At 48.0% G+C, this 27780-nt stretch overlaps 1 protein-coding gene across 16 annotated transcripts in view; it reads left to right on the top strand.

The window, feature by feature from the left end:
• Window positions 1–27780, top strand: part of TRERF1 (transcriptional regulating factor 1) — a 200189-nt gene that overhangs the window by 137491 nt on the left and 34918 nt on the right. For 12 of the 16 annotated variants that reach the window (XM_057555068.1, XM_057555073.1, XM_057555065.1 and 9 more), the window contains 4 exons: window positions 21424–23091; window positions 24521–24567; window positions 25464–25614; window positions 26671–26973. In XM_057555068.1, coding sequence (XP_057411051.1) covers window positions 21664–23091; window positions 24521–24567; window positions 25464–25614; window positions 26671–26973 — 1929 coding nt within the window. In that variant the 5' untranslated portion in view covers window positions 21424–21663. The remainder of the gene's footprint in view (window positions 1–21423; window positions 23092–24520; window positions 24568–25463; window positions 25615–26670; window positions 26974–27780) is intronic. The other 4 variants (XM_057555076.1, XM_057555075.1, XM_057555078.1 and 1 more) reach the window with 2 other exon arrangements.

The raw sequence follows: 27780 nt of genomic DNA, 5'->3' as shown, positions 1-27780 counted from the left end.
ACAGAACACAGTGGTTAGACTTTTTGGGCTTGGGGGCAGGAGAAAGAGCTGAGTTTGAACCTTGCTCTGCCTCTCACTAGCTTCGTCTCTCTGAGCTTCCATTTCTGCATCTGCAATGTGGGGACCACAGGCAGAGCTGTTCAAGGATGAAATGAGATGATGTATGTACGTAGAGCTTGTAACAGGAGCTTGGAGCATCACAAGCACCCAGTCCGTGGTAGTCAATGTCATCATGACTAAGAACAGACCCCTTCAAGACTCGCGCCCTTGTTCAGTGACGCTCTCATGTTGGCAGAGCTGGTTTATGAAATGTGATGGAAATGGAGGCAGGAGTCTAGGGTCAATGTGGGATTCCCAGCCTCGCTGGGGTGTTTTTTAAAATAATCGGAGGGAAAGCAGAACACACTGGTCTGGCCAGTGTTTGCACGGGCTATAAACCGTGGGTTCTAGAAATGTTCATCTCTAGAGATGGGGCATCTCAGCATCTCAGCCCTCCCTCCAAGCTGTTCCTTCTGTCTTAGAACCATGAGAGCTCTGGAGCCTCTTGACACCACTCGCTGGGGAGTTGTCCCTGTGGTGCCCCCACCCCGGTCAGTGGGTGGCACACCGACTCTGCTGGACACATGTCCAGAAGGGGCAGGATGGGTGGTCTCCACTGTCCATTTGACTTCCATTCTTAAAGCTGACATGACGGCTTATAAACACACACTCCCTGCTCATAAGTAAGTGACTTTGTATTACACTCAGATTTGTGTCACTTCCTGACTTGATATCTATCAGGCAACAACTTTTTTAGCACCTGCTATTTGTAGTGACTCTGGGCTTTGTACAGTGGGCAAGTGTTACGAAAAATGTATAGAGTTGCTATGACCCTAAAACTACTCTGAAAAATAGTCTATTCATTTAAAAAGACTTTATGACCAAAAAATGCATAAAGGATAAAACACCTTCATAAGATTAAGTGCCAGGTATTCAGAATAGGTTTCCAGGGGGGACAGCACTGTGCCTTCGAGTGCTCAGGGAAGTCTTCCTGGGGAAGGCTAGGAAGAAGATTGGGGCTGGCCCCGTGGGGCAGGTAGGGTGAGGTGGCTGGAAAAGGAACCTTGTACGTTGGGGGTGTCGAAGTGGTGTGAACTGAGGTTTAGAGATGGGCATTCTCTTGAGCTAGTGAGACCCAGTGCAGTGCTTCTAGCCCCACAGATGGCCTCTGTGGCATCTCTTAGAGAGCCACCTCCACTGGCATATCAAGTGCCCTGACAAGTCCTGCAATGAGTGTTTGACTGTGCTTCACCAGGTTTCCCAACTGTGTCTGATCATGCATGGCCAATGAACATGGTGGTCTTGAATGGATTTGCATTTGCCTTTTTATCTCTCTGCAAATGCTACCAACTCACTTTTGTAAAACAGGGATTGACAACTTTCTTTAAAAATTCAGTCTGTGAGGATCAAAAAATTATTTCCAAATAATTTTCAAAGACAAGTCAACCACTTGCCTTCCTTTTCCAAGTATGGCTCAAATACTTAGAAGGGTGGGGTTTTGCAGGAGCCTGAGCATTGATGTTGCTGCACTAGGGAGGGAGCTGACTCCCAAGACGATGTCCACCGACTTCTCGACCTAGCTGAGGGGCCAGGCCCAACCCCACCCCATCCCCACCCTGCCTGCAAACCTCAAAGTCTATTAACGGCCTCTCTCCAGATAATGATTCATGCTTCCTGTCCCTCCTCCTTTCTAGTTACTCAGAGCCGTGAGCCAAGATTGATTACTTACACCATCCAACTGGCCTCGCCCATGGGGAGCTCAACTGGTAGATTAAATATTCTTCATGGGCGACACCCCAGGTTGAGTTCTCCTTGTCAGCTGAGTCCTGCGCAGTGAAACAAGAGGTTGTCCCAGATGCAGATGTGGAAATGGTTTCCAGAACTAGGGAGTCGGGACACATCATGTTGGGGAGTATGTGAGGAGTTTGGGGAGCCGGGGTTACTGTGAATAGAGAAACAAGGAGGTGCCTCAGGCACGGGACTCATATACTGCCATGGCCTCATAAAAGCCAACAGAAATAGGTTCTAAGCTGAGTCTTTAGGTGCTTCTCTGGAGACTGACTATCTGCTCCTTCTTGCTGTTAGGTGGTTTTGGTTCTTAAAACATTTTCATAATCTTTATTATACTAGTCATATAGATTATTCTATTTTTTAAAAATTAAAACACTCTAACTGAGCTTAAGTCTGCCCTGATAACCTCCCCCACTCACTCAGTTCCTTTTCCAAAATACCGCAGAACTGAAATGGACATCCAGGTGTCCTGATTCCCAGTGTTCTTTCCCCCCAGGGGGCCAGGGTCCTTAGGGATCAGCTGTCAGTGGTGGAAAACCCTACTGCCTCAATATCCTGCCTCAAGGTTGCTGGGTGTCCCTGAGACAGGCAGGGTCTGGGAGGTTCACCGAGCTAAGCCCTCGCTGGTCAGAGCCAGTGGGACCTCCTTGCAGTGCGTCAGGTCCAGCCTCCTCATTCTGCAGAAGCTGAGTCTGAGATGCAGGGAGAGGAAGTCATTTGCCCAACAAGGTCACAGGGCCAGTCTCCTTTTCTGTTTGGCCCGGGTTATCTTTATATTGGGTTTGCATTTCCTGAATGCGCAGCAACTGGGTAGGGGGTGGAGGGCAGGGGAAGTGGGCTTAGAAGAACCCCGTCTGAGAATGTTCAAATTTCCTGTGAGTGTCCCATGAAGAGGGAGATAATCTATGTGCACATGATCCAGAGGAGAGGGGGAGGCTTGGTTTAGGTCCAGAAGACGGAGAGTGGAGGGGAGAAGGAGGAGGACACATGGGAGCAATTCAGAGAGGCTGTGACGTTTTTATAGGTGAGATAGAAATAGAGGTTTGTTTCTTTGCATTTCCTTGTTGCCTTCTTGTTTGCGTTTTTGGAGAACACTCAAGTCACATGGAGGCTCTTGTTTTAGTGGTGGTCCTTTGTGGTTCTGGGGGGTATCTTTGGCCGAGGACCTCTGCTCTTGTCTCCCTCAGGTTGGCTTCTTCCTGGCACATGTGGTCCTTTGGAAATCTCTTCCCCCCTCAGAGCGTCCATAGCTTAGCTCAAAATGGGAGTACAGCCTCCTGCCGGGCTGCCTCACAGAAAGACAGTGGGTATGAGGGTACCCCCGAGATGTTAAGGGTTGGCTTCATTTTCTCCCTAACTTCTGGGAGGCTGGCACAGACACTGAGTGATTCGGAGCTTCCACCAGGAAGGGTCTCGTTTGCCCATCAGATCAGGTGGCAGATGTGGGCACCAAGGCCGCCCCAGGCCTGCTTTGGGCCAGCCTTGCCAGACAGTGTGTCCCACGTTCCTTAAAGGGAGCCGTTGTGTAAGCAGGCCAGGAGGCTGTAACTGAAAGTAAGGAAACGGCAGATATAGACAGAGTTACTGCCAATTTCCTGGAGTCTGAGAGCTGGGGCCCCCTTGAAACAGGAAGGGAAGTAGATTATTTCCTTATCTGGTATCATGGAGGGAATGAAATGTCTCTTTCCGGGTAACTGGGGCAGCACCTTTCAACTTCTTGCTTTAACGATAACCACAAATATTCCTAAGCTTTAGGTGGCCACTCAAGAATTACATCTCTTTCCCTCTCCTGGGGTCTTGAGCAGCTTGAGAGCCAGACCCCAGAGAGCAGAACACCCCCTTCGTTACCGTTAACCACACTAGAGAGCTTGGCCTGACTCATGGCCACACTGAGTCCCTCTTAGGCACCTCCGAGTCTCACTGACCCATGGAGATCCACAGGCCTCTCTCGCAGGGACCCACCTGCCCCAGAAAGCAAGTCTGCCCCATGAGCAAGTCACATGGGCATCTGTATCCTCCTGCTTCTTTCTCTGCCTGGTGAACAGTATGCTAAATGCACATTAGCCTTTCCATGGTGACACTGGATCTTTAGGGATAAAGGGGAATGTCCTCTGATGCAGTGGTGCTTTCAGGAGGGTGTCAAGGTAAGTGAGGTTACCTGTCCCTACACCGGAGGGCCCACACGACTGTGGGTTTTCTCTCTTCCTTCCTGTGTCCACTTCTAGCCATTTCTGCCCCTGAGCGTCGTGCTGCTCACTGAAACAAAGGGAGGGCTGAAGGTTGCCCAGGAAACAAATAACCAAATGTATTCAATCATGACTGAGTCATTGAGCCTTGATGTCAACTGTACTTAAGTCAAAACAAAACAACAGAAACCCCACCCAGGTGGTGAGACTTTGTGAGTTCTCCCTGGGCACCACGCATGTCCTGAACATTCTCCTGTTTAATCTTCACCAAAAACCTGGAATAATTAGGTGTTGTTATTCCTCTTTGACAGATGTCAATACTGAGACTCCAAAAAAGATTAGATCAGCCGGCCCGGTTCTCACTTTGCCGGTGGAACATTATGATTTGAACTCTGGTCTTCTGACTCCAGAGCCCAGTACTTTGGGTGTTTCTGTGAGGAAAACGCCTGCCACATAATCCATGTGTTTCTCTCCAGTGAGAAAAGTTCCTGATGAGTTTAAAAAAAAAAAAAAGTTTCCAGAGAGCTGAAGCTAGCCCTTTAAACCTAGAACGAGAAAGGGTTTTTGGTGTAAAGTACATCAGATTCTTTCTCATACTTCCAAGTTCACGGCTATATGTAAAGGGTTGAAGGCTGCCTGCAGCTGATGGCCAGGACGTGTCTATACCAGGGTATAAGCCGGCTCTCCTTGACCCTTCAGAACGTGGAGAGCGCTGCAGGGGTCCAACTAGGGGGAAGTAGCTTCATGCTACTCAGATCTGCGACAGGTGAATGAAGGACACCACACGGTATCAGAGAAGCCTCATCCTGGCATCATAGGGCTGGAGGTTTAACCCTTTGTCACAATTGTGTGGCCTTGAGTGCATCTTCCCCTGCATGTGAATTTCCTCATCTTTCAAATGGAGAAAACAATTCTGACCTCACCGGCTTGTTGTGGGGACAAAGTAAGATAGTGGGTGTCGGTGCTTTGTCCAGTGCTTTCCAGAATGTTAGTGTTGGCCATGAGGACAAGCACACCCTCCCATGAACTCCTCAATGTCCCTACCAGAGACTCCACGTGGGCCAGAGGATTCGTGGCTGTGGCCCCAGGGGACGGGTCTGCTCTGAGCTCCACTGACGTCAGGCAAACACACCCACGGCCGCCAGGGCGGGTCACCCTCCATGTCAGCACTGACTTCCTCGTGCCAGGGCTGCTGGAGAGAAGGAGCCATGAGCTTCTCACTCTTCTGCTCAGGAAAAGGAAAGAGAAAAAAAAGAAAGGGGAAAAATTGATTTTCTTTAACCTGTGGCTTTTTTTCCCTTTCTCCCCTCCTTGTTATGAGTGGGATTGCCACTTAACTTTTTTTTAATTAAAAAAAAAATGATGTTCTGGGTGAGGGAACATAATATTTAGACATGTTGAACTGACAGCTGATGAGCGTGTTGTCAATACCTCATCACCACAAATCATGTGGCAAGGGTTGGTGGGGAGGAGATTTGTGTGTACGTGTGTGTGCGCGCACACACTTGAATGATTTTAAGTGTTTGGGGAAGGTCCCATGACCCCTGTGGAAAGCAGCTCCTGTGGAAGGTTAGCCAGGGAGATGGTCAGCCCTTAGGGTAGGAATGGGAAGTGGGCTTCCATTGTGAATTGAGGGGGGGGGTCTTCTCCATGTGAGCCTGTGGAAGCAAAAGGTCTCCCCTTCCTCTCTCTTTCTCTCCCTCTTTTGTGTCCTTAGCGCCCTGTGGGTGCCCTGTATTATGCTGACCGCAGTAGACAGAGTTGATGAGGCACTCCTTGGAAGAGGTCCCAGTTTGATGGTGGATGCAGATAAAGCAGCTGGGACCAGTGCTCTAAGTGGTGTAATAAAGACACGCAGCCTGAGTCCTGCCATTCTCACTTGCCCTCCAGGCATTCTTCCTCCCATCCCTGCCTTCACTTACTGCCTGTGTCAGGGGACTCACCAACCTCTCTTGAGCCTTGGAGCCCTCGGTCCAGCTGCCTCTGTGACAGCTCCTGTTGTAGGTCTCAAAGTGAAACAGCTTTCGTGGTGCTCCGTCTTCGCAGATGCGAATCTAGGCATCATCTTGACACTCCTCCCTCCCACATCCCCCTGCCCATCTCATCACTAAGTCCTATCAGCTTCACCCCCACATGCCCCTCCATCACCACCCACATCCAAGCTGCCTGGCCTGGACCATCGCTAAGTTGAGTCCCACTCCCCATATCCTCACTCACCCTCCTTCAGTCCGTTGTTCTGACCAGGGGTCCACAAACTATGGTCCATGGGCCAAATCCAGCCACTGCCTGATTTTGTACAGCCCGTGAGCTAAAAATGGTTTGTGCATGTAAACATTTGATGATACAGGGCACTGACTTTGAACCCAATTAAGCAAAACGTTATCCCTCTAAAAAAATAAGTCCATTCTTCTCATTAGTAGATCTATTTACATTAAATTGTACTCGATTACTATTATATTTTGAGTTTCCTCAAAAGGTTTGTAGAAATTTGTTTTTTCTCTTATTATATAAGCGTCTACATCATAGCCTCGATTTTGCTTCCTGGCTGTGAACCCTGCAACATATACTTTCTGGCCCTTTACGGAAAACATTTGCTGACCTCTGGTCTATCCTGTGGCCTTTTCGAAATGGAAATCTGATCAGTCACACATGCTTGTGCATGCACACACACACATGTTTGTACATGCACACACACACACACACATACATCATACATCACATACACACATCCAAACACTTTAATCGTTCCCCATTGCTCTTGGTATAAAGATAAAACTCCTTACCTTCAAGAACCTGGGGTGGTCTGGCCCCTGCCCCCTCTCCATTTTCATTGCCATGCTCCTATCCTGGCCAGTCTGGCCTTCTCTTAGTTCCTATGTCCACTGTGTTCCCACCTGCCACAGGGCCTTTGCTTGTGCTATCCTTGACTTTATCTGGGAGGCAGCTTTCCACACTCTATTTTCCCTATTTAAGTGCTTCTCATCCTGCAGATTGCAGTATCACCATGACTTCCGCAGAGGATCCTTGCCTGACCTTTCTGCTGAGGTCACAGCCCTCTATTATAACCACTCATCGCAGTCATAGATTTGTCATTGTCTGACACTCCCCCCACCCCAGACGGCAAGCCCCTGACACCATGAGAGCTGACACCATGTCATACAACCCCCTCATGGTGTCCCCTGGTACATAGTGGGCACTCAGTAAATACCTCGTTACATTGAATGGCTGAGAATCAAGGAAGCCTTCATAAAAGATAAGTTTGAACAGGAACTAGTAGGTTGAGAAGATGGAGAATGGGAAAAAGGGGGTTTTGGGCAGAGGGACCAGTATTCTGGAGACTCTGTGTGGCTCCCTGGGTAGGAGGGAGGGCGCTCGGGGTGTATATGGGTGAATGGTTGGGTAGATCATTGGAAAGGGAGGTGAGGCCACATCATGAGGGGCCCCCTGTGCCAGCCTGAGCTCTTTGGATGCTTCTCCTGTGGGCAGAGGGCACAGAAGGAAGCAGAAGGGTGGCGTGGACAGAGCTGCTGGGTGGACAGTAGGCTGGAGGGGGCAGGACCAGCTATAAAGGACTGTTCCATGGATCGGGCAGTGGGGATGAGAGGAGATGGTCAGGGAATGCTATAGAGGAGAGGGCAACAGGAATCGATAGCCTACTGGAAGTGTGGGAGGTGAGCTCTTGGGGGTCCCATGTTTCTCCAGTATTTAAGATGAGTGAAGAGGGAGGAGTTAGAGCACAGGTGGAGGGATGGACGTTTGTTTGAGGGTCAGGAAGTGGAGGTGGTAAATACCTATAGTCCCCCGGTGTTCTCTATGAAGGAGATTAGAGTTATCTGCTGAGACAGAGGCTTTCTGGGTTCAAGTCATAGGCTTTGGCCTCTTCCCCCGTTTGCAAGTAGTGGGTGCCCCATGCCCCCTAAACTGTCGGGGGGTTCAGCTCAGCCAGGAGCAGCTGGGGGCTCAGGCTGGCGGTTTCTATCCCAAACAGCTCCTCCGGGGGTTAAACAGGCACTTAAAGGAGATCTTAGAGACCTGCCTTTCCTCATTCTTTTCCTAAAATGTGATGTCTAGATGTCAGCTTTGTCAGAAATCCTACCTCGAAGGCCTTTGGAAAAAAGAGTTCCACTCATGTCCGAAAATGTTCACCGAGGCCCTACACCACCCAGCTCTGCTCTGAGCACCGTGGGGAATCCAGCTCTTGGCCCCCAGAGGGTCTGTGCCTGACCTGAAGACACATAACTAACACATGAAATGCAGAGACGGAATTCCCTGGCGGTCCAGTGGTTAGGACTCAGTGCTTTCACTTCTGTGGGCCCGGGTTCAATCCCTGTTCAGGAAAGTAAGATCCCACAAGCGATGCGGCGTGGCCAAAAAAAAAAAAAAAAGAAGAAATGCACAGAGAACAGTGCAGGAAGGTGTCATTCAGTGGCATCATGCATTTTGTTTTTTTTTTAACATCTTTATTGGAGTATAATTGCTTTACAATGGTGTGTTAGTTTCTGCTTTATAGCAAAGTGAATCAGCTATACATATACATATATCCCTATATCTCGTCCCTCTTGCATCTCCCTCCCTCCCACCCTCCCTATCCCACCCCTCTAGGTGGTCACAAAGCACTGAGCTGATATCCCTGTGCTATGCGGCTGCTCTATCTACACTAGCTATCTGTTTTACATTTGATAGTGTATATATGTCCATGCCACTCTCTCACTTTGTCCCAGCTTACCCTTCCCCGTCCCCATGTCCTCAAGTCCATTCTCTAGTAGATCTGTGTCTGTATTCCCATCCTGCCCCTAGGTTCTTCATAACAATTTTTTTTTTTTTTAGATTCCACATATATGTGTTAGCATACGGTATTTGTTTTTCTCTTTCTGACTTACTTCACTTTGTATGACAGACTCTAGGTCCACCCACCTCACTACAAATAACTCAATTTCGTTTCTTTTTATGGCTGAGTAATATTCCATTGTATATATGTGCCACATCTTTTTTTTTTTCACACACACACACACTGTATTTTATTTTTACAAGAGATAAATAGACTGACACCAAGCATTGTACATGGATGACCACAACAAAAGCAACAATGATTGCAATTACCAAACATGAAACACACTCATACTATGTCATAATATTGACATTCAGTCCAGTAATCCTCCACTGTAACAGCTCCTTTACTTTGCAGTGAAAATTGATTTGTATATTTTTTGCCTCTGAGTCCTTGTGGGATTTTTTTTTTTATTCAAGCAGAAAGTCACAAAAATTATAATCATCCTCATCAGTTCACTCAGTCCCATGTAATTAATTTTTTTTTCATCTTGATCTTTTGTTAGCACTTTTATGAATTCTTCAGTTTTCCATTAGAGTTCTGAAAATGCTTATTCATTTAGTTCAACAGTACAGTCAGTTACCAGAAACCTGTACTTGTCAGAGTCTTTTCCATGAATTCCTTGAAGATGAAACCCTTTTATAGGAACATTTTTGCAAAAGCATCAGAGTACACCCAGAACTGTCTGTAAATGACAAAAGAGTTAAAAATGACCACGGTTAAAGATTTGATGAAAGTTCATAATAATGCAACTGACAAGGAAATTTAGTTATTTCTGAGATATACATTTTAAAGTAATACTAGAATATAACATAACATTATACCAGAACATATGAGATTTTTAGAAATTTCATGTAATGTCTGAAACATTTATATTAACATATTTCCATACAAATAACCCAAAGAAAGTTTAGTATTAGTTGTTTTTTTTGTTTGTTTGTTTGTTTATACTGCAGGTTCTTATTAGTCATCAGTTTTATACACATCAGTGTATACATGTCAATCCCAATCGCCCAATTCAGCACACCACCGTCCCCACCCCACCACGGTTTTCCCCCCTTGGTGTCCATACGTTTGTTCTCTACATCTGTGTCTCAACTTCTGCCCTGCAAACCAGTTCATCTGTACCATTATTCTAGGTTCCACATACATGAGTTAATATACGATATTTGTTTTTCTCTTTCTGACTTACTTCACTCTGTATGACAGTCTCTAGATCCATCCACGTCTCATCAAATGACTCAATTTTGTTCCTTTTTAGGGCTGAGTAATATTCCATTGTATATATGTACCACATCTTCTTTATCCATTCATCTGTCAATGGACACTTAGGTTGCTTCCATGTCCTGGCTATTGTAAATAGGGCTGCAATGAACATTGTGGTACATGACTCTTTTTGAATTATGGTTTTCTCTGGGTATATGCCCAGGAGTGGGATTGCTGGGTCGTATGGTAGTTCTATTTTTAGTTTTTTAAGGAACCTCCATACTGTTCTCCATAGTGGCTGTATCAATTTACATTCCCACCAACAGTGCAAGAGGGTTCCTTTTTCTTCACACCCTCTCCAGCATTTATTGTTTTTAGATTTTTTGACATCATGCTTTTTTGTAGTGTATTAAAGCTCCCAAGGCACATTCACATGCAGACACAGGGGTCTTTAACCAACTCCTACCTCACCACCTTCTCCCAGACACCCACACACGTAGCACCCACTCCTCAAATGAGGTCGGGGGCTGAGCAAGCATCAGTTACGTTCCCAAACCTACTTGTGCCCGTTGTCCTTGTTACTGTAGATACATCAGTTAATTAGATGTGACCTGTCAATGCAAAAGAGAAAGAGAAGTTTGACAAACTTGTCGGCTGCATTCCATAAACACTGAGTGGGTCTGCTTTGAGTCAAACACTGTTCGTGGCACAGTGGAGAAGGGAGAGAGAGATGTAAAAGCAGAGGTATAAAGACAGTCCTGCTCCTATAGAGCTTAAAATCTAGCATTGGTTGAAAAATAGAACACCCAAGGTTCTGGTCTGGTTCTGGTCTGAGGATTGGCCTGAAGGAGTGACATTTCACACAAACAGAAGGACGCGTGTCTGGGCCTGCAGATCCTTCATCCAGGGCTTGGTCCTCACTTTCCCTGAGGCCCCCAGGCTCCAGTGGCCCCATGTCTGACCGCTCACTTCAGCTGCCCGGGCCCCTGGTGGATGCATCACTTCAGCCCTCTTGTCTTATAGCAGCCAAGGGAGGCTATTTTGGCAAGAAATTGAGGCAGTGAGATGATGAGGGCCAATGACCAATGGGATATCTGTCTTGAGCGAGTCCAGACAGGCTTGGGGGCTTCCCAGGAGGGATATAAAGGATCACCCGAGGAGGGAGCAAACCCAGAAAAGGGTAAGACACCCTCTTGATTCCCTGAGGCTTCTCAGTAGCTGTTGGGTAGACGGAAGCCAAGCTCTGTGGTCCTCCCACCATCGCACACAGAACTTCAACAGCGGGAATCTCAGGTGAATGTTCACTTCCAACTTTTTTCTGTAATAATACTTGAATTCCCAGAAGCATCCGTAAATTAAAGCAGGCATTCTTCCTCAATCTTGGTGCTTGCTATCATTTGGAACAAGACCCTCCTGACAAAACTGGTCTCGGCAGCTCCCATCAGCTTGTCTCCTGCAACATGTCTTCCCAATTCGATCCCTGGGTCTGTTCACCCTTTGCTTCCCCTCCCTCAGCAACTTCCCACGGGCCCTGGGAGCTCGCTCAGGGTGCCCCTCTCATCTGATTGAGAAGGCCGGCCTCCCTCACTTGGCACAAGGACAAAGGAGACATCGCCAGGGGCAGCCAAGTCACTGAGTCAAACCTCAGTCCAGGGGCTCCAGGGCGACGGGGGATGTGAGGGGAGCTGTGAGGTCCTCTGGCTCCCTCAAGCAGACGCTTGCTTAGCATAGTGCCAGATGTGAGGCACAGGCTGGGTCCCAGAGATGAGCAAGAGGGGCCTCCAGCTGCCCTTGGCGAGTTCACCCCCGCTGGGAAGGTGGGGGCTGAGTGAGGATGATCCGCCAGAACCTGGTCCACAGGGGCCTGGAGGAGGGAGTGACTCAGGAAGTGCCGGTGGGAAGGCCTCCAGCCCCAGACATCAGAGGTCCTCCTTTCTGGCTTATTTCTTGACTCCCAGAATTCCCCCCAAAGTCTTAGAACCCTGAGCCAGAAGGGCCATGGCATCGCCCCAGGATGGGGCCCTGTGTTGACAGGATGTCCAAGTGTGGCACTGACATCATAACCCGGGGTACCTCCCATCTGAACCGCAGACAGAAGGGCCGAGAGAGACTGACAGACACCCGAGCACGAGAACCTTCATGCAGTTATTTCACACACAAGGGAGCATCACAGACTTTGTTACCCAGTGAACTGTGAGCTGCTTTCCAGAAAGAAGGGGCATTTGTTTTTTGTACAGTCTAATGTCTTCAAGGTCACAGACCAAAGCCAAGCCAGCTGCTGCATTTGGGAATTGATCCTCTAACCACACAGCCTACCTGGAATCCTGGGCAGCACTGGGGATGCAGTCCCAGGGCACAGTGCTGGCCGCCCCACTCCCGTCCCCTGCAGAGGAAGCCAGTCTGTGCTGCTGACCCGCTGGAGGCCCTCCCGGCAGCTCGGCCCAGGGTGCTGGGTGTGGGGCTTGAGTGATAGGAGCAGAGCCCTCAGGTGCTTGACTTGTGTTTTCTTAGGTTTATAATTTGCCCTGATGCTGGGGCTGGAGCCAGTGAGGCCAGATCTACCCGCCAGCCACCCCCTTCCCCCTCCGTCTTCACCCCACACTCCCTGGGGCTGTGTCAGAGGGAAACCTTCCAATCTCCCAGCCCTGCCCTGCCCTACCCTGCCCAGGACAGCTGTAGGGAGGGCGATCCTTTCCTTGGTTCCAAGTGCTGATTCACAAAGCCTGAGCCTCAAGTCCTTGGGGGCAGGAGCGGAGGATCCTCCCTGCAACCCTGGCCCAAACCACTCCAGCTGGCCACCCCGCTGAGACCCTCCCTGAGTCCCCAGCAGCAAGGATTTGCCCACGGTGCCTCCTGAGTGGTGTGACCTCACCCCCCTGCCAGGCCTTCTTCCGCCTCCTCCTTGTGAAATTTCATGGATCTTTAGGAAGCCTGGCACCTGCCCCCCAAGACTGTAGGCCTCAAGACACGTTTGTGGGTCTTCATCTCCCATAGCAGAGTCCTGGCACAGTAGGTCCTCCTTGTGAGTTTGCAGGAAAGAGGATAAGGTCGGGTACAGTTGCCAGTCTCTGGGCTTTGAGGCCAGACGTCATGACCTAGTCAGATCTCCTGGCACAAAGTAGGTCTTCAGGATACGGTCACATTGCTCCTGAAATTCTCCTGGCAGCAACTCCGTAGGAGAAACTTGTGATTATGAAGTAGTCAGCGTTCGGGTCACCCAGAGACTCACGTGTGACTTCTTCAGGTGTCTCCGTTGTCCTCCCTTCTTTCTGCAGACCTCTTGTCAACCTCTGGCTACTCCCATATTCTTAATCTCCCCACCCAGGCCTAGCCATTTGTCAAGGCGGGTGCTTTGAAAAACTGTATCCAGGAATATATCAATAAGGCCCACTCAGACCATTCCTCCAGGAAGCCACCCTAGACTCCTGAGTCCCCTACTCTTCCCCCTGTGTCCTCAGCATCATTCACACTGCTCCATGCCAGCTAGGGCGGGAGGGAAGCGGTGTGTGGCAGTCACGGGGGGAAGACGATGTTAATTAATTCCCTGGTAGAGAACTACTGCTGGCCCAGAGGAGAGAGCGCTGTCACTGAGGATCCGCACACCAGAAAGTGAAATAGCTCCCATCTCCCTGTCCTGGTGGAGAGCTGTCCCCAGGAAGCAAGGTCCAAACTCTCCATTTGTGAGTCAGGCTTCTTCCTGGTTCCTGGGGCTCGGAGGAAGCAATTGATGCTACAGGGTGCTACTGAAAGATGGAGAAATAAATGTCTCTTGGTGTCCAGAGGAAGCCTTGGGAATCCACCCGGGGCTGAGAGTCAGCGTGAGACCCGGGGCAGGGAGCAGTGGGGCGGGAAGGAACAAGGATGCGCCAGTCACTCTACCTGGAGGAAGATTTCGGCGCTCATCGCCGGCATTGGCAGAACTGGTCCACGGTAATTGGGTTACTGGATTATAGAACACCCACTGGCTTTATTTAGAAGACTAATCAGAGAACATTTAGAACAACAACGTTGCTATAAAGGAGACCATGAATCATGAACCCATGTCTTGGAGAACTGCCCTTGGCTTCAGCCTCTTTTGGGGAGCAGAATCCCAGGAGACTCCAAGTTAAACTCCTTTGACAGACCTGAGAGGAAGTCTTGACGAAAACCGAAGCCAAGTCACTTGGGGAATTGTGTATATAGTCTCTGAAGGACGGCCCAGTGTCAGAAAAAGGAAAATCTTTTTGGTTTTTCTTCCCCAAACAAGCAGTGGTGGTCTGGCGGGAGCAGGGTGTTAACCCTTCTGAATTATAAGCAAACAAGTCTTGCCGAGCCGTTGGCCAAAGTCAACTTCCTCTCTTCCCGCCACCCGTCTCTCTCTCTGGTTCAAAGGATGGTCCTTTTGGACAGATATCTTCCTTGCAGACTGTGCCCCGTCTCCTGGTGCCCCTGGGGGTGCGGGGGGAGGGGAGAGGAACTTTGATGCACTAGAACAGGGGTCAACATACTATGGCTGGGACCAAATCCAGCCCCCGACTGTCCTTGTACAGCCTGTGAGCCCAGAAGGGTTTTTTACATCTTTAAATGGTTGAAGAAAAATCAAACAAAGAACACTATTTCTTGACATGTGAAAATTATATAAAATTCAAATTTCAGTGTCCATAAATAAAGTTCTATTAGGACACGACCACACCCATTCATTTATATATTGTTTATGGCTGCTTTCACTCTGCAACTGCAGAGTTATGACAGACATCGTATGGCCCGCAAAGCTGAAAATATTTATTAGCTAGCCCGCAAAGCTGAAAATATTTACTAGCTGGCCCTGTACAGAAAAGCCCCTTGCTAAAACATCTTTGTAGAGCCTTATTATTATGTACAGCATTCCATGAACCTGGCACTGTAGGGCCCTGTGAAAATAGTAAATTCTGGCCCTTGGTCCATGTAAGAAGCATGGAAATCTAGGGGTGAAGTGCTTTGGGTCTCATTTGTCTGGCTTGGCATTTCAGCTCAATGAGTGTTTATTGAGCATCTGCTGTGTCTCAATCACTGGGGACCCAAGATGGGTAGGATGCTGTCCCTGCCTTGGAATGACTGGACAGACAGTGGGGAGATGGGCTCCGAAGCAGGTCGTTTGACTATAATGCTTCAGGGGGATCAGAGAGAGCATCTCAGATTCTGAGCAGACAATTTTTTTGTCGAACTGAATCCAGAATCCTGAAGTCTTGCTCTAATAAGGAAGGACTTGACCAAAGAAATGTGAAAGCAGTAGTTCTGTTAAGTTGTTCATGAATGAAAAAGCTCCTGGTGCCAATTACCCAATGGGAAGTGTTGTACATAATGAGCAAAGCAGTTACCTTATTAGAAAAATAACAAAGACATGAATCTTGAGTTGGTATTATAACAGTCCTGTGGGATTGACTAATCCACCAAGAAGAACAGTTTCCAGGTTTTAAATGATATGTTTAAAACAGCCTTTTGACAAGATGCTGAACTGTGTGCTACTGCCTGTGTAAAGGGGGTAGGGGTGGGGGTATGTACAAGCATTCTTGTATGAGCATAAAATATCTTTAGAATATACAGGAACCTGAGCGACTGTCCCAGGAGGGGGGCTGGGTATCTGGGGACAAGGCTGAGAGGAAGACTTTGGGCAGATACCCGTTTTAAAATTTTTGCTCTAACTTTTCACTTTATTTTCAAGTATTTATTTAGGATGATTTTCAGTCTTTTGTATGCTCTTTTATACCTTTTGAATTTTGAACCATGTGAATATAGTACCTATTCAAAAAATACATAAATTTAATGTAAAATAAGTAGCACATGGTCTTGCTATTACCTTCGTACATCTTCCTAGGGAGGTCGTTTTCCCTCTCTTTCATTCAGTATATGATTCTTTTTTTTTTTTAATAAATCTTTATTGGAGTATAATTGCTTCACAATACTCTGTTAGTTTCTGTTGTACAACAAAGTGAATCAGCCATATGCATACATATATCCCCATATCCCCTCCCTGTTGAGCCTCCCTCCCACCCTCCCTATCCCACCCCTCTAGGTGGTCACAAAGCACCGAGCTGATCTCCCTGTGCTGTGCTGCTGCTTCCCACTAGCTGTTTTACATTCGGTAGTGTATATATATTGATGCTACTCTCACTTTGTCCCGGCGTCCCACTCCCCCGCTGTGTCCTCAAGTCCGTTCTCTGTGGCAGGGCAGGAGTATATGAGTCTTGATTGCCTACTACTGTGAGTCAGGTACTGTTCTAGGTCCAGCAGTTACAGCTCTGGGCCTCAGCTTGTTCCTCTGAATGTGGGGAGTTGACCTCTAAGGCAGCCTTCAACTTGAGAGGGCATCAAACTCAACAGGAGGGCTCATTAAAACACAGACTGCTGGTCCCCACCCCCAAGATTCAGTGGGTTTGGGTGAGGCTCAAGAATCAGCATTTACAACAAGTTCCCAGGTGATGTTATATGCTGCTGACCTGGGAACCACACTTTGGGAGCCCCCCTCTGACTTCCTAGGGTTCCCTACTTTCTAGGGTTCTTCATAAATAAACTACATTCCCAGTTCTGAAAATATGAACAAATAAAGAATAGATTCCTGTAGCTCACAACACAAAGTAATCCCTCTCACCCTGCAGTTTGGGAACACAACAAAGCAGACAGGTCAACAGAAGTAAAGTTATCTAGCTTCCATTCCCCCCACAGGGGCATGATGGAGGAACACAGAATCAGATCATGGTCAGAGTTTGATGAGTTTCAACAAGTAATTCTTCCTGGGGGAAGTGACTTGGTGCAAAGCTCTCGAGGAAGGTTAAGTGGCAAGGTTTAAGCCAGGCGGCCTGGCCTAATACCCACAGGATAACACTGCTGGACATCATTTTAAGGCCTCACAATTTATCCCTGACCATACAAATTCAGCCTGATCATCGGTGAGTTCCTGACAAGGACATGGTCCCCAGCATGGACCCCTGCACCTGACTCCATGCCTTAGTGCATGCTGTTCCCTCAGCTGAAATACCCTTCCTGGTCCCCTCACCTCTGTAAACCCTATTTGTCCATCAGGACCCAGGTAAAATCAAGCTATTCTTCATGAGAATTTAATATCTGCTCAACCTACACTTAATATCTTTTTCTGTATATCAATTTATTGGGACACTTGATCATTATTATATGTTTCATTTATTGATTCATTCATTCAACAACATTACCACTCCATCAACAAATTCTTATCAAAGGGCCTACCATATACTGGGAATTATGGTAGATTTGGAGAATAGAATCATAGGTCACAACAGACTTGGTCCCTGCCCTAGTAAAAGAAAGATACATTTATCAAATAATTACACTGGTGGAAGTACAATTACAGGCTGAGAAGAGTGGTCTGAAGGAAAGAAATATGGTTTTATGAGAACATAAAAGAAATGACCCTGATGTAGCCTTAGGAGTGGGTGTCAGGATAGACTTTCCAAGAAAGTATAGTTTGGGCTGAGAGCTGAAGGTTGCCCAGGACTTGGCTGGATGAGGAGTTGGAGTGGGGAAGGGGAACGCTCTCCAAATTGGGGGACCAGCATGTGCAAAGGTCCTGTTGTAGGAAGCAGCTTGGCAGGTTCAAGGAACTGAGAGACCACAGTGGCTGGGGGTGGGGATGGGGAGGTGTTGGAGAACAAGGAGAAGAGGGGTACATCGTGAGGCTGGGAACAAACCCCGTGGAGCCCTGTCGGCCTTGTTAATGATTTTGGTCTTTAACCTAAGATTGCTAAGATGCCATGAAAGGGTTTTAAACAGTGGGTTGATGGGGGCAGAGTTATGTTTGGAAAAGTTTATTCTGCTGCTGCTGTCTGGAGAATGAACAAGACTGAAATCAGGGAGACCAATCAGAAGGCTGTTGGAAGAGTGCAGAAGGTAGATACAGTGTCTTGGACTAGGGTGATAGTAGTGGAACCAGAGAAAAATGGGTGGAGTTAAGAAAACGTTAGGAAGTGAATTGCTGGGTTGTGGTGGTTGGTTAAGAGACAGGGAAGAATCGAGGGCGAGACTATGGAGGAGCATCCGTTTAGGGGATGTGATAATGAGTTTGCTTTGAACCTGAAAGTGGAGCTGTGGAGTAGGCAGCCGATCAGGAGCTCAGACCCTCTGAGCTGGGATTGGTCACTGGGAGTCCTCAAGGCTCACCACATCACTTCACCTTCAGGATCTGCTCCAGCCATCTTTGGCCAACCTTTGTCCCCAGCCATCTTTGGCCAACCTTTGTCCCGTCCCACTGCTTCCCTTGTTCCACCATTCATTCCACCAAACCAAATCCCCCACCCTGAATTTGTCCATTTCCTTCTCTTGTCATTCCAAAAGGGACGGAGACTAACTCAGGCTTGCTCCCGGTTGGAGGGGGCCTACTGCAGGGGTCTTCAAACTATCTGCTTAAAATCCCCCATAAAAGGATTTTGTAAAACCATTTACCCTCTCACACATTTTTAAGTTTACATCTACATTTTTTATCATACGTCTGCCAAAGATGCAATTTCCAGTACATTGTAAACATTGATATTTTTAAGTAAAACGATTACATCACTGTTTTAAATGTATCCAGTGGAATCTAAACACCATAGGAATTTGACACCCACCATCATCCATTTTAAAAACGCATGAGCACACGCTTCGTTAATAGTCAGTGTTCCTTTTTCTCCTTGAAATTTTACTTCTGTTTCACTTCCCCTGTGGAATTTTACCCTAATGTAATATATGTAATATGTTTTTGTGCTTAAAGCTCTGTCGTTTCCCTGTCACATTTCTCTGTAACAATTTCATATGAAGTTAAAACTTTTTAAATTTCCTGAAATCAGAAAGTTCTAAATACTAAAATTTTCTTCGTGTTTGATATATAATTATGATTATTAATAGTATGCAGGCAATCAAAACAACATAAAATATATTCTAATTTGGATAAATAATTAATAAACATAAAAACTAAAATTATGTTGAAAATGTACGTTAGGTGGTGATGCTGGCGACTTTTCAAAGTAATTTTTTTCCATGTAAATACATTGTTCTTTTGTTTGCTTTTTGGAGTTTTTTGGGTTGTTTGTTTGTTTGTTTGAAGTATAGTTGATTTACAGTGTTTTGCCAATCTCTGCTGTACAGCAGAGTGACTCAGTTTTACACACATATACATTCTTTTTAAAATATTCTTTTCCATTATGGTTTATCCCAGGAGATTGGATATAGTTCCCTGGGCTATACAGTAGGACCTTGCTGTTTATCCACTCTCAATGTAATAGTTTGCATCTACCAACCCCAAATTCCCAGTCCATCCCTCTCTCTCCCCGCCTCCCCCCTTGGCAACCACAAGTCTGACCTGTATGTCTGTGAGTCCGTTTCTGTTTTGTAGATAGGTTCATTTGTGCCATATTTTAGATTCCACATATAAGGGATATCATATGGTGTTTGTCTTTCTCTTTCTGACTTCCTTCACTAAGTATGATAATCCCTAGTTGTATCCATGTTGCTGCAAATGGCATTATGTTGTGCTTTTTTATGGCTGAGTAATATTCCATTGTATATATGTACCACATCTTCTTTATCCATTCATCTGTTGATGGGCATTTAGGCTGTTTCCATGTTTTGGCTAAGTAATTTTTTTATTGACATATAACATACATGCATGTATGTGACGAGGTCTGAGTGTACAGCTCAGGTTATTACAGAGGGAGCACACCCATGCAGTTATCACCCAGGTCCAGAGATAGAATCTTGCTGGTGCCAGGTTATCTCTTCTGTTTTTTTATTTATCCATGGAAGAATACTATTTGTTGCATGAGATATGAGACAAGGATCAGTGTCGATTGTATTTCCATTTTTCATTTATATAGATGTAAACACTGAAAAACCCTCATTCACATAAACTAATAGATAAAAATACAGGTTTTATTAAAGCAGGGTCTACTCAGTTCTTGATCTGCTTCTGAGTTATGTACCAGAAATCACATAGTGATATATCACTAACAATTATATTTTAATTACTTCTATTAGGCCTTCCTAATGAAAAAAAGAATTGGAAACCACCCAGCTTGCAAAGAAGATTTACTACTTATTTATTAGTGTTGCTCACTTTCAATGTTCTGTGCCCTCTCGTGTGGTGGCTGGGGGAGTTATCCCTGGGGCATAAGCCCAGTTAAGATTTGGGATGGGATGAGTAAGAAGTTTGTCTTTCTTTTGTAAAGGAGGAGGGCTGTTGTGAAAGAGCAGGTGTAGCACCTCTGTCACTGGTTAGCAGACATCTGGTCCTGTCCAAAACCATTTGGCATGGACCAAATATGCTTTATGGACATTTTGGATAAGACCAAATTTCAGGGACCTCTTGACGTGGACCAAATATCTTATGGAACCAATGTCTTATGGATGTTTTGGACAGGACCAAATGTCCTGCAATTCTGTCACCCATCAGTTCTAGAAAAGGGTTTTTATGGAAGTTGAGGATCTGGAAATTGATTCTCTTAAAGCTTTGAATGTGTGTGTATAGTGCTTGGAAAGTCTTCATGTACTCCCTGGGGTTGACATACCCCAGTTTGAAGTTCACAGAGGAACCTGTATGGCTTCAAATCAGACTAGACCAGTCACTCAAAATTTCCTAGTTCATGTTTCTAAGAGAGGGAATCTGATTGGCTCAGCCTATTATTTTGAGTCAGGCCACATCATACACTTCCGACCAGCTGGTCAGCACTGTGCACAGATGTTTCCCTGACCAGGGACCCCAAGGAAGCAGGTAGCTGTGTACTGACACGTGTACTGCTTTTCCTTGAAACTGTTTCCGGTTCTGTTCTTCTGCTAGAAATACACTCTCCAGACTATGAGTTCCTTATCTGTTATTTTTTACCATTTTATTACATGCGTCTCTTTCCTCCTTGTACTGTAGTTATTCATGTGGCCAATTGCCTTTTCTAACTGTAAGCTCCTTGAGAGATGGCCCATGTCTTAATGATTTCCTAGCGTTGTGCCTTACACTTGGTAGATGTCTATGTCTAATAAGAATTTTTTGACCAGATGAATTGATTAATGAATGTCTTAAACTTCTTTATATCCCCTACAGGACCTAGAATAGTGCTGGGCTTTCAGTAGCAGGGTTCCAGAAGAATGGATGAATTAATCAGTGAGCAAAACAATGAATTAACGTATCAATGAACTAATGAGCCGTTGAGCAATGGCTTGAAAGTAAGAGAGTTCATATCTCACATGGGGGTCAGGATCTGCAGAATCAGTGTAAAAGAGTGACATGTATGAAACTGGCTATTTCTAATCCAGGCTCCTGTTTTGTGTTCATTTCCATAATGGGTTGTGGTAGATACAGTTGCTCATTGCAAAACATCCAAGTAAATCCTTTCCTGTCCTTTGCATCTCGTCTTGCAGGTGTGAGCAGTATCTCTTCACCACGGTGGTGTTTGGTCCGTACCTCAGCCCGGGTGAGGATGTAAAACCCCCCGCCCTGCACATGCGTGGTAGAGGCCAACAGGAACACCTGGCTCCAGCCACAGTCATGGACATGTCAGCCGTGGAGTAGTGTGGACGCTTTCTCTCTGCTTCTCAGGGTTTCAGTCCTTTCGGGTTTGTGTCACTGATCTTTTTTTATGGTTTTGTGGCTGGACGTTCATGATCAAGGCAGGCACCATGGGGGATCAGCAACTGTACAAGACCAATCACGTGGCCCACGGTGGTGAGAACCTTTTCTACCAACAGCCACCACTTGGCGTCCACGGTGGGCTGAACCACAACTATGGGAATACAGTCCCCGGGGCTGGAATGGATGCCCCTCAGGCATCACCCATCTCCCCCCACTTCCCTCAAGACACTCGGGATGGTCTGGGCTTGCCTGTCGGCTCCAAAACACTTGGCCAAGCGGACTCCTCAAGGCAGGGAGGGTGGGCAGGCCATGCAGGGCCTGGAAACCATGTCCAGCTACGTGGCAACCTGACCAACTCGAACATGATGTGGGGGTCTCCAGCCCAGGCAGAGCCCACCGATGGCTACCAGTACACCTACTCCCAGGCCAGCGAGATCCGGACCCAGAAGCTCACCAGCGGTGTCCTGCACAAGCTAGACTCTTTCACCCAGGTGTTTGCCAACCAAAACCTGCGAATTCAGGTCAACAACATGGCCCAGGTGCTGCACACCCAGTCAGCGGTGATGGACGGAGCCCCTGAAAGCGCCCTCCGCCAGTTGCTGTCCCAGAAGCCCATGGAGACCCCAGCACCGGCTCTCCCTTCCCGCTACCAGCAGGTGCCCCAGCAGCCTCACCCGGGTTTCACTGGCGGGCTGTCCAAACCAGCTCTTCAGGTTGGGCCGCACCCAAGCCAAGGGCACCCGTATTATGACTACCAGCAGCCACTGGCCCAGATGCCAGTGCAGGGAGGACAGTCACTGCAGTCCCCCCAGATGCTGTCCCAGCACATGCAGCAGCTGCAGCAGCACCAGTATTACCCGCAGCAACAACAGCAGCAAGCCGGGCAGCCGCGGATGTCAGTGCAAGAAATGCAGCCGCAGCAGCAGCAGCAGCAGATTCGCCCAGCGCAGCCCCAGCAGCTGCAGCAGCGGCAGGGTTCGATGCAGATACCTCAGTATTACCAGTCCTCACCCATGATACAGCATTTGCCAGAGTCGCGGCAACCACAGATGCACCTGCAGCCCCCTTCTTATCACAGGGACCCCCACCAGTACACCCCGGAGCAGGCGCACGCTGTCCAGCTGATTCAGCTGGGCTCCGTGCCCCAGTACTACTACCAGGAGCCCCAGCAGCCCTACGGCCACCCCATGTACCAGCAGAGCCACCTGCCCCAGCACCAGCAGCCTGAGGACGGTCAGCCCAAGGCTTATCCAAGCGACAGGCAGGCCCAGGCCATGCTGAGCTCCCACGGGGACCTGGGGCCTCCAGATACAGGAATGGGTGACCCGGCAAGCTCGGACCTGAACAGGGTCAGCAGTGCGCTCCCCCACCGGCCGCTCCTGTCCCCCAGTGGCATCCACCTCAACAACATGGGGCCTCAGCACCAGCAGCCGTCCCCCAGTGCCGTGTGGCCCCAGGTATTCTCACAGTGGCTGTTTCTCCTGGTGTCTCAGTGTGCCCATGGGCCAGCCAGAGCTGAGTCTATGCAGTGCCCAGTCCGCTCTCCAAACCCCTCCAACACTTCTGTTCTTTATTTATTCCACAAACGTTAACCAGATGCTGTGGAATACAAAAGCAATTTTGACTCAGTCCTTTGCCCATAGAGCTTACAGTCTCACTAAGGAGATGGCCAATACACCATATCAGGTCCTGAATGATGTATGTAACGGTCAAGGCCTGATCAGGTGCCCAGGGACCACCACCGTGTCTGGTGCCCCTTAAGTCTGAAAAATCCTTAGGGAATTTCCTATGAAATCGTTCCCCCTTTGGGAGGGAGACCACATTATGATAGCATTTCTCAAAGTCTAATGCCCAGAATAGGAGTTCCGTAGAATGTTGAATGGATATTGCTGGGAGGAGGGGAATGGGTTCTCTGGATAAACGAATTTGGGGTTTCTTAAAGTGAAACAGGTTGCAGTGCTGCTGGGCTTCTCAGAGCCTTTAATATGCTCATGTGCACTGCACATCTCCCCAAGGGGATAACTTGCATAGTTGCAGAGGTGAAAACCTTAGCTGCCCACAGGATCCAGGCAGGTAAAGTCAATAAGCAAAACGGCCTGGGATGAGATAATAAGGACTGTGTGGGCTAGAGAGCAGATGTCCCATCTAATGACATTCTTAGGATTTTTTAAAACAGTCCAGCCAAGCAAACCATGTCTGCAGGCCAGATTCAGCCTGAGGGTGACGGTCATTAACCCTTGATTATTTCCAAAATGTATTTGATCACAAAACTGCCTACTGTGTCCTGGGCACCGTTCAGGCCTTGGCGTGTCCCAAGTGCTACACTCAAGTGACAACAGGGTCGGGGGAGGAGGGCACCTTGAATAGGATTGGGGTAGATGGAGAGAGGGCTCCGATGAAGGTTGAAGACCAGGCATGAAGTCCCCTTGACGCTGTTTTGTTTAGGACTCAGGCCTGTAGTAACTGAGAGACTTTGTGAATATAAGAATAAGATGACATGGCCAAAGCTGAGGTCTCCCAGCGTGAGGCTGTGTCGTCCAGCCCTCCATTCGGGAATGGAGCCTGTCTGTGTACAGAGTTGGTGGAGAGGGAGAACAGGAAGGAAGGAGGTGGGGGATTGAGTCCCGGTGGGCTTGTGGCTGGCGGGGCTCCGTGAGGGGGCGTGGCCCCAAGCCAGGGAACATCAGGGGAAAGAAGTCTGGAAGCCTCAGGTGTAGAAGGGCAAGGGCGTGTGTATCTGTGAGCCCGGTCAGCGTGAGGCAGAGAGCAGAAAGAATCCTAGAAGTGTGCAGGCCCTGGAGTTCCCGCTGCTCAAGGACTCCTCCCATCAGAAATACATTTGTTTTTTTTCTTCTTTCTTCCGGTGTCCTGCATGGCTCAAAACAGATGCACCTACCTGATGGCAGAGCCCAGCCAGGGTCCCCTGACTCAAGGTAGGATGGATGCATGGAGGCTTGTTGGCATTTTGGGAGACTGGAAGGTTTCCCTGAATTGTCTCATGATTCATTTCCAAATTCAAAGTCAATTCCTCAAAGAAATTTATAAGAATAATAATAGCAGCTATTGTTTTTGAGTGCTTATTATTACTCTCTATATCATATGTAATAAAAGTAGCTCAATGAGGGTTGGTATGATTACCATGTGCCTAGCACATAGTAAGCACTCAACCACTGTTAACTATCATTATCATTATTATTTTACAAATGAGAAAACTGAGGCTCAGAGAGCTTAAGGTTGCACATTAAGAAAGTAGGGATGCTGGGATGGACTCCAAAGCCCATGTTCTGCCCTCTGTCCATTCAGTGAGTATTTATTTAGTACCTACTGTGTACTAGGCATGGAACTAAGCTATGAGGATGCCCCAGTGAATAGTACAGTCTTGTTTCCTCCCCTCATGGGTTTGGTAAATAAAGACTTAGCCAGAACCTTACAAACTAAGACATGCAACCTGGAGGCTGAACCAGAAGACCGAGACCCATGTCTCTAAGGGAAGACTTCTGGAAGAGGAGAGCTGAAGCCGATTCTAGAAGGGTCATAAGCCAGAGGTGGGAAAAAACCCAGCATCTGAAGGCCTGGAATGAAGAAAGATGTTTGGTTCAACTCTTGCATGATCTTGAGCACGCCCTTTCCTACTCTTGAGCCTCAGTTTTCCATCTGCAAATTGGGCTTAGTTCTCTGAAGGGAATTGGGGTGATACAAGTAGGGCCATGGCCATGGGAGCTCTGGATGAATGAAATGGGTTCATTGTGGGGTGTGAGGTCTTGTGATGAGTCACTGTTTCCCTTCATCAATGTGTGTGTCCTCTCCACTTGGTCCTACCCTTGAGCAGTGGCCAACCAAAAGGAGTGTTTGGGGAGCAGTTTGATGCCAAGAACAAGCTGACATGCTCCATCTGCCTGAAGGAGTTCAAGAGTCTGCCTGCCCTGAACGGCCACATGCGGTCCCACGGGGGGATGAGGGCCTCCCCCAGCCTCAAACAGGTGAGCAGGAGTCAGCCCCCGGTCCTTCCCAGGCCATGTGCTGCTTGCTTTGCTTTGCTGCCATCAGAGAGTGATGTGAGCCCCACTCGGGGAACCTGAGGAGGCATAGTCGTTCCCTAACAGAAGTACTCAAGTTTTGACGCTGGGAGCCAGCCAGGTCACACAGTCTCCGCTTCCACTGGCTTCATGAACAAGAGTCCAGAACTGAGGTGGTAGAAATCCTTTTAGGGGATCCCAGCCTCTCCAGCTCCTGGAGAAGACAGCAAAGAAAACATGTAGATGCAATATTGTTTTTAACTTCTGCTGCTTGAAGTACTCAAGACCAGGGTCCCTTGGGCCTTCCAGATCCATAGTCAATGGCCAGGGAAAGCTAGTGTGACCATCGGGCTCCCAGCCAGCATTTTCTGTTCACCAGGGCACTAGTGGTAGACTCTAGCGTCCGAAGACCTTTAAATGCCCTTAGGATTATCCAGGTAGGATACCCTCGTGGTGAACTACCCATGCAGTTTTAGAGTTAGATTAAAATTCAAAGAACTTTCTCAATTCTTTGAATGCTGTTAATCTTAATTTAAGTCTATGGGATTAACTCTCTGTTCACCAAAAACTTTGATGTGACCCAGGTCACTCCGTCTCCCAACCATGCCAGTTAAAAGAGCTTTTCCTCCATTTGACAGATGAGTAAACTGAGGCCCATAGAATTAAAAGGTCCTGCACAAGAGCTTATGTGGTTTTTTTTTTTTTGGTCTGATTATAAGTCCATGTCCTTTTCTTTAAAAGCAATGACAGCCACACAAAAATTTTTCTTCACTATTTGCTTTAATGTACAAGTGATACACGGTCAAGATTTTTTAATGTAGAAAATCAAGTGCCTTGTCCATTGCCGACGGGCATCACTGGAGCCGAGGGACTCAGACTGGCAGGAAGGAAACCACCCTGCAGCGGTTCTCTGTCACCCACGCATGATGTCCAGAAACATTTCAGGAAGAGCAAAGTGCATCCCCCCCCCCCATGAGAGCTGCTCTCAGCCCAGGATCAAAGCCTTTATTGTCTGTGTAGGAGGAAGGAGAGAAGGCCCCGGCGCCTCCGCCTCAGCCGCCACTGCCGCCTCCGCCTCCGCCACCACCGCAGCTCCCACCCGAGGCGGAAAGCCTCACGCCTATGGTCATGCCCGTGTCTGTCCCTGTCAAGCTTCTCCCGCCCAAGCCCACCTCTCAGGGCTTCGCCAACAGCGTCGCTGCCGCCCCCTCAGCCAGAGACAAGCCAGCCAGCTCGATGTCGGACGACGAGATGCCCGTGCTCGTGAGGATGACCCTCTCTCCCCCACACTCACCCCAAGGGGCTGCCCCCCACCCGCCTGCTGTGAGTTGCTGCTCTGCCCTGCCTGCCTGGGGTGGGGACATCCCTTTGCTTTCTTGGAGATGGGGACAGCTCTGCCAGGGCCACTGGCCTGAGCTCAGACGTGGCTTGGCCTCTACGGCCACCTTGGGAATCCCATCCGTGTCCGCACTGCGTGCCACCCAGTAAATACCTGGCACTCTACCAGGCTAATGGTCTGGGTTAGATTCTGAGAGACCCGAAGATGTTCCTAGATTAAACAGAGGTGATAACTCAGCTGGTGATCACAGTTATTAAAATATGGAAGTACTGTCCCAGATAATAAATAGCTACTGCCCAGGGTCCTGGCCCCTCCCCCAGGATCTCCAGACCTCCCCAAATCCAGCAACCAAAGAGGCAACCCCTGGCACAGCAGGTCCTCCAGGCAGTAGCGCTGGCATCCATTCTGATGGTCAGTCAGCCTTACCAGATGCTTAATATTTTCAGTATCACCCCTGTGTAAATAAATACCCTCAGAGGACCAGATTCATTAAGAGTCCCAAAGTAATTCCCCTGAGACACCCGCCCCCCAGTCTCAAGAAAGCAAAGAGATTTGTGTTTCTTATTCACTGTTCTTCTCTTTCTCAAGTTCCGAGTGCTTCACCCAAGCAGCTTAGCTTGGCTCTGGGACAGAGATCTCTCTCACTCTCCTTCCCTCTCTCTCCCTCGCTCTCTCTCTCTCTCTCTCTCTGTCTCTCTCTCTCCCTCTCCCCCTCTCTCCCTCCCTCCTCCCCTCCCCTGGGGAGTCTGTAACCCATGTGATTCACTACATCAGATTTGTCCCCTCCCCAC

The sequence above is a fragment of the Balaenoptera acutorostrata genome, chromosome 10 (genome assembly GCF_949987535.1).
Source record: "Balaenoptera acutorostrata chromosome 10, mBalAcu1.1, whole genome shotgun sequence".
NCBI classification, from domain to species: domain Eukaryota; kingdom Metazoa; phylum Chordata; class Mammalia; order Artiodactyla; family Balaenopteridae; genus Balaenoptera; species Balaenoptera acutorostrata.
Note: the sequence above shows the minus strand (reverse complement) of the source record. Positions and strands in the feature narration are given on the sequence as shown.